The 7094-nt window shown below is 56.8% G+C and overlaps 1 protein-coding gene across 2 annotated transcripts in view; it reads left to right on the top strand.

The window, feature by feature from the left end:
- Window positions 1-6334: 6334 nt before the first annotated feature.
- ETFA (electron transfer flavoprotein subunit alpha) overlaps window positions 6335-7094 on the top strand; it is a 27397-nt gene continuing 26637 nt past the window's right edge. For both annotated transcript variants that reach the window (XM_042824139.1, XM_042824138.1), the window contains exon 1: window positions 6335-6376. In XM_042824139.1, coding sequence (XP_042680073.1) covers window positions 6335-6376 — 42 coding nt within the window. The remainder of the gene's footprint in view (window positions 6377-7094) is intronic.

The raw sequence follows: 7094 nt of genomic DNA, 5'->3' as shown, positions 1-7094 counted from the left end.
GAGGCGATTGGCGGCCGCGGGGAGGGCGGGCGCGGATTGGCCGCGCCGAACAATGGGCGCGCGGCGGGGCGCGGAGCGGCGCGGATCTCCCCGGAGCTCCGCCGGGCACCGGCATCGCGAGCCCGACACGGAGCGCGGAGGGCGCGGCGGCGGCCCCGGGGGACGGGCGGTGGCGTCGCTTTCCCCGCGTGCCCCGTGTTTCCCTCCTTCCCGCACTGTTCCCCGACCTTGCCGTCGCCGTGCATTTTCTTCTCTTTGCGCTCCCCTTCGCCGCCCCGCCTCCCGTCCCCGTTTTCGTTGCCGTCGCTCCAGGTTTCGCTGCGGGGCGATGCTGTCAGGAGCCGGACACCGGCGGCCGCCCCGACGTTCGCGGCCGTCGGCCCCGTCGGGGCGGCCGTTCCCGATAGCGGCCGCCCGGCCGGCCGGAATCAGCGGGAACAGCCGCGCGTTGCGGCGCCTCCGTGCACCTGATCCCGCCGTGCTCCCACACAGAAACCTCCCGCGTTTCTTTTTTTTTCCTCCTTTCTACTCATCCCCCCTCCCCCAGTCTCCACGGGCTCTCTGTGCATTAGCGGAGCAATAAGCAGAGCACTCCAGCGGCCTCTGACTCGGTTTTAAATTCCCGCAGACTTTACGGCACGGCGGCAGGAGCGGCTCCTTGAGAACGCCGGCACGGCGGAATCGCTGCCGTCCCTGGGGCTTCGCGCCCGCCCAGCCGTGCTGTCGCCTCCCCAACGCGCAGTGCGTTGCGGGACGTGTGACGGGCGCGGGTCCACCTGCGCGGGTGCGGAAGGATGCTGTGGCCGCGGCTGCGCTCGGAGAGGTCGGGCTGTGGAGCGGCCAGATGGGTGCTCCAACCTGAGCACCGGCTCCGTGGGTCCTGCAGCCCTCGGCTGTGACACCGCAGAGGAGCGGGAGAGGAGGACTTGGCTAATCGGGGCCGTCTGTTTGACCAGCATCCCCCGCTTTGAGATGCTGAAAGCGGCCGCGTCGTGCATTTGTGCGGGAGCTGCGGGGGGAAGAGCTGCGGTGTTTGAGGTCATCCTCCAGCCGGGGGATTTGGGCATCCCTGCCCGCCTCCCGGAGCTTTCCGCCGCTGCCCGCGCATCTCCCGGCTGCATGGCAGCGGCACCGTGGGGTTCGCAGCTGATTGCTGCCCGTCACCGGAGTGCTGAGCGGAGCCGGGTGGTGCGGAGGGCTCTGACGGCGGGCTGCCAGCTTTTCAGTGCGGCATTCCCCGAGGGGCAGGTGTCGGGGGCCTGAGTGAGTCAGTATCTGCGTGTTACCGGCTAAACGCAGAAATGAAATGTCAGATTACAGGAGGACGAGGCGCGTGTAAGGATAGGGCGGCTCGGCAGGCAGGTTGCGTGTTGCATCGCTCCTTTTCCCACTCGAGGGCAACGTTCTCTATGCTCACCCAAACCTCCCTCCGTCTGGAGAGCAGGAGAGGTTACAGCAGGGCCAGCCCAGCCCCCCTGCCCTGCCAGGCTCAGCTGTGCCAGCGCGCACCGTGCAGAGCCCAGGAGGGGCTGCACACGTGGTCAGACAGGCGGGGTTTGGGCAGGTAGGGGCAGCGCGCTGGAAAACCCCAAGAATTCAATTGCCGCGGAAACACCAAAACACCAAAAACCCCGGACCTCCTGCAGAGATGTGCAATGACTGCAGGTAGCGCCAAGAGGCACAAAACCAGCAACTCGCGGCCCCGAACAGGGGCTGGTTGCTTGGAAAACAGCTTTCAGGTTGGCTGGCATTGCTGGGGAGCCGTGAGTGGAAGCCCGATGCCCTCCCTCGGGGCTGACGCTCCCTGCTGCCCCCGGTTCCCCTCTGCAGCTCTGGGGGCAGCCGGGGCCGGCCGTGGTGCGGGGGGTTGGCATCGCAGCTGCTCTCCGTGTAGCAGCTCTCCGGGTTGTGCTGCCACATACAAACACGAGTTGCCTCTAGAAAGGGGAAACGGTGACAATTTTGTTGTTTGCAGCAGATTGCAAAGGCAGTGAATGGCGATTCTTTCCGAGCCAGCCGTGGATTAAGTCCATTATAAAATTAAAACAGATGGAACGCAATTTCACTTGCATTACAAAAAAGGACAGGAACCATCTGCAGTAAGATTTAGCATTGCAGAGCTATTGTTATCATGTTACCATTAAAACCTTTGAAGAAGGGTTTTCTTTTCTTTCGGAAACTCGTCTGCCCGAAACAAATGTTTTCTTTCTCCATCTCTCTCAGATGATGATATTTTATGTAAAAACACGACGTCTCTCAGCCACAGCTTTGGCTCCAGCGAGATATGCTGAAGCAAAGGTGGTAAAACTTCAGCGTTGAACTCTTTGGGTCTTTGGTGGGGAGGATGTGCCAAAATATCCCCCGTGCTTTCTTCCTTTAAAAAACATTTCCTTGGGTTTGGGGACAATGTCTGATACTGAAAATAGATAATTAATGAGATAATGGGATACTGTATGTCACCTCCTGTCCGATGGGATTATCTGATGGCTAATTATGGACAGATTGTGATTAATGTGATTATGGATTGGTTATTAATCTGATTCTGGATTGATCTAGTTATGTTTTAGTCTGCTCCAAATGGTTAATTGGATCTGAGATAATAGAAATGCAGCTTGCACCAGATTTTGCCACATCAGTTGATGAAGTATCTTTTGATCTGGGTGGGTTGCGAACAATAAATTATTTACAGCTGTTGAGAAAATGACTCTTCCTTAGAATGTAGCCATTCATTTTATTTTCGAGGGCCTTTGAAAACAAAATCAATATCCTTTTTAAAAGGAGATGTTGACAAAAGAAAGGCACGTACATAACTCACAAACAAATGTGACGAAATTAAACAGCGGTTAACCCGGTGGCCCAATGTCTGGTGATGCATTTGAATTGCTATGCGGAGCTTTGGGCTCAATTCTTCTGAGACCAGCAGGGGTTGGGAGCATTGCAGGGGAAGAGGGCCCAGCTCTGCAGAAAGTGGTATTGCACAAGAGCCGCTGCCAGCCCTGCTATTGATTAAGAATCAGCCGTGGTAGAATGGCAAAGGGAGTCCTTGCCACCCCGTCCCCTCCGGGTAAGAGGGATGCAGAAAGCTCGTGGGCTCATCCCACCACCTCGTCTGACTCCCTCTGCACCAGGCCCTGCACTTGGCCTGGCGTTATTCTTTCTCCCCTCACACTGAGCCCATTGATTTCTGGGCGACCTCAGAGATGCGTCTGGTCTGGATGCAGCCTGCCAGCATGGGAGAGGCTGCCTGGATCCCTGCAAGGCCGTCCTGCTGCCCCCCTACTTTCACTGAAGTGCAAATTGAGTTCACATTTCTGGGATCTTGTGCCATTTTCTGCGGTGGCTGTGATGTAGGGGTTGAGAAATGGGGCTGGGAGGAGAGTTGGCACCAGGTGGGATGGGCAGCAGGTAGCTCACAGAGGTGCCGGCAATCAAGCAGGTCTCAAAGCTCTGAGAACAGGTTTATTGAGGCTGAATTGAAGGAAAAGAAAGGAAAAGCAACTTTCCCTTTTCTATGCTGCCATTCCCCCAGGTGCCCGTGCTGCTGCAGGAGTGCTGGGGCTGCTGCCAGCGCCCCCATCCAGGTTCCTCCCTCCCCAGCAGTACAGAGGGCAGAGGAAGCAGCTCCTGCTTAAAAAATAATGCCATACAAGCCAATGGTGCATTTTACACACATCTCCCATTAGCAAGGAGGTGAGGCACGCACTGGAGGAGGGATGCAGGGTACCGCAATGAGCACTGTGCAGGGTGGAGAGGAGTGCTCTGCAGGGGTCCCCTTCCTTCCTCCCTTCCTGCAGGATGGTGTAGCAGGAGCTGCCTGCTCAGGGAGCCTGCTCTATGTGCTGAAGGTGCCTGCATACATCCCTCCTTGCCTGTCCTTGGCAGAATGACTGTTTCTTGCTCAGACAGTGACTTGCACTTGGGGAGCACTGGCAGCTTGCAGGCTTATCACTGCGCCCTTATTACCTGTTCTGCACCTGGAAATGGTTGATGAGAGATGGCAGAGAAGGGGAAACACCGGTTAAAAGTGGCTTTGCAGGCTTTGCAGGGATGGATGGCTGTTGGGGTGCTGCTGAGGGAGTGCACCTCTCTGCACCCTGTGTTGGAGATGGGGCTGGTGGGGCTGTGCTCACCTGAGGGCTCACGGAGGGACTTGTGACAGACAGAGTGCTGGTGGCAGATGTGGGTGGGTGGCTGTGAGGTGATCTGGGCAGAGTATTAAGCTACACCGTGCTGGGGTTTTACACCAAAAGAACCCAAGAGTGTCAGGCTTGTATCTGTGGCAGGTGGGTGAGGAGCCAGGCCTTGGGGAGGTGCATGCCATCCTGTTGCCACTGGCCCCACCTCTGTGGGGAAGGGCTTTGCAGCACTCAGGCACAGAGTATTTCAGCAGCAGAGCTCTCCCAACTCAGGTTGTCACCTTATGTCTCCCCCCACAGGCACCTGCCTGGCCCTGGGCTGCAGATCCTGCACTCTGAGCCCTAAGCAGGTTGCAGTTGCTTTAACCTTATTGGATTTTGACAGATTAGGAGGAGAATCCTTTCGTGTGGTGGAGAAGCCTCCCAAATGAAGCTCTTCTAATTTATCTGAGTCAGCTCTGCCTGGCGGAAGTGGGAGGAGTAAGCTGAGGACCCCTGCCAGAGGGGACCATCATAGCAGTAACAAAAAAATATATATATTCCTCCCCTTCACTAAATCCCATAGCTGTGAGGCTGTATTAGCTGGATTCCGTATGTTTTAATTAGGAATTGTGTATTTTAAGGGAACCAAAATCCGATTCTGATGGAGACGTGGCAACGAGTTTGTGATGGCTCTTGTTCTGTGTTCCTTCTGTCAGAGGCCCCAGGGCAGGCACACCTTTACAACCCTTTTATTCTAAGTTAGAACAACTGCATTATTGATTTGCCTCCCACCCCAAGAGTGTGAAAAAATGTAATTCCCTTTCAAATACAGAAATTGGGTCAGCAGATACTAATGAAATAATCCTGGATAACAATGCACTATAAATGGATCTGCTTCCACTAATTAATGGCTCATTTTTCTTTCAGAATAGAGCCATATCCTCTGCCCACTGGCAGGATGATGACTCTGGTGCTGGCAGCACCTACCTGGTGCAGTTTTACTATGTTTATTGTTGTTGTGCTGGAGGTGGGAAGGCCAAATTAACAAAGAAAAAAAAAAAAAGAGCTTTTTGCCACCGTTCAGCTAATATGGATCGTGCTGATATAATCCCCAGCTGATTACAGTTATAAGCTCCTCCAACAGTGGCCATACGTGATAAAGACTTCCTTTGTGCTTCAGGGAATAATCCGCATCAAGCCAGTTTCAATAAAGATTACACGCATCTGAAGTGTTGAGGGTTTTAAATTAAAATTATAGACAGAAAATACAACAAGGAGCCTGATGTGCCTCCAGGCTGGTGACAGTACACCCAGAAACCTGACCTGGGGGGTGCCTGCAGCACGCTGCCCATCCAAAGACACCACATGCTGCTAAAGAATCCACTGCACTGCGGAAGAATCAACTCATTCTGGGCTCTGAAGCAAGTAGGTCAGTTTGGATGGAGATGCTCGTGGTTGTTTCGGGGTGAAGCACCAGCAAACCTCATAGCACCAAACCAACAAGCAGGAGCTCAGTGGAGATCATAGAGTCACAGAACCATGGAATGGCCTGGGTTGAAAAGGCCCACGATGCTCATCTGGTTCCAACCCCCTGCTGTGTGCAGGTCACCAACCAGCAGCCCAGGCTGCCCAGAGCCACATCCAGCCTGGCCTCGAACGCCTGCAGGGATGGGGCATCCACAGCCTCCTTGGGCAGCCTGTTGCAGTGCGTGTTGCAGTGTGTGATACAGGGTTCAGGTGCAGATGGCTGCTCTCCTCTCCCCCAACACGTGCTCTCTCCTTCTGTAAGCTGGAAGCTCATTTCTGGAGCTGAACACAGCGTGCCACGGCTTTAATTAATGAAACGCATTAACGACAAAGAAAAGCAGGGCAGGCAGTGCTGCTCAGGATGCTCTTTGCATCCTTATTTTGCCGCTGTTCTTTTAGGCTACGCGGGGTGCAGTAGGAGGGGCTGTACACTGTATGAATTTCATCTGCAAAGGGCTCCTCTTACGTTGTTTTACTGGCTTGGAATGGAGTTCAGCACGGAGCACGGGCTCGGGGCGCTCAGCCGCCCGCTGTTTGCTCCTCCGCACGGAGCTCCCCGTCTTCAACCGTCCCGCCGCCGGGGGGGGCGCTCTCCTCAGCTGTCCATTGGCTTCGCGCCGCGACCAATGAGGAAGCGGTGCGGCGCGGCGGCTCTCGCGAGAGCGGCGGCGGAGCGGGACGGCGGAGCCATGTTGCGGGCGGCGGCGGCGGCGCGCGGCGTGAGGAGGGCGGTGAGTGAGGGCAGCGGGGGCCGGCACGGCCGGCTGCTGAGGTTGGAGCCCGGTGAGGGGGGATGGTCCTCGCGGCCGCTCGGAGCCTGCTGTGTCCGCGGGAGGCTGTGGCGCTGCGAGCCCCGCGAGCTGCAGCCGCAGTTAATCACCGTGCCGCCCTTCGCGGTGCCGCGCCGTGCTCCGCTGTCACGCTGCTCGCGTTACCGAACGGCGCGGCGAGGTGAGCTCAAGGACGGCCCCGCGGTTGTGCGAGCAGCGAGCCTAACGGGGCTCGCCGTCCCGCCGCTTTGGGGTCCGCTCCGAAGAAGCGCTAAGAGCGGTAAAACGAGAGCGAAAAGCACGGGCGGCTGCGTGGCGTGCGGCACTGAAGGCACAGCTGTTGCAATCGCGGTGATGGAGTTCGGCCCCGCGCCTGCTGGAGCAAAGGTCGTTGTGGAGAGCAGCTGTGCGAGTGGTTGGCTCCGTTAGTCAGCTGCTGGCACTGCTGCCCGCGGGGGCCGTGCTGCCCAGCACGGAGGTGCGCAGGGCTGTGGAGCCTGGAAGCATGAGGTCGGCTGGTTGGTCGGCTGTGTGCGCCCGGAGTGCTTATGTATATAGATAATGGGCTTGTTCGGCTTGGGAAAGAGAAGGCTCGGGGAGACCTCGGTGTGGCCTTCCAGTGCTTGAAGGGAGTGTATGAGCAGGAGGGGAACGGCTGTTTGTGAGGTGGATGGTGATA

Source organism: Centrocercus urophasianus, unplaced genomic scaffold, assembly GCF_019232065.1.
Source record: "Centrocercus urophasianus isolate 14NV4802_14NV808 unplaced genomic scaffold, USGS_Curo_1.0 seq_23, whole genome shotgun sequence".
Lineage (NCBI taxonomy): Eukaryota > Metazoa > Chordata > Aves > Galliformes > Phasianidae > Centrocercus > Centrocercus urophasianus.
The sequence above is the reverse complement of the archived record's forward strand: the minus strand, read 5'-3'. Positions and strand labels throughout refer to the sequence as shown.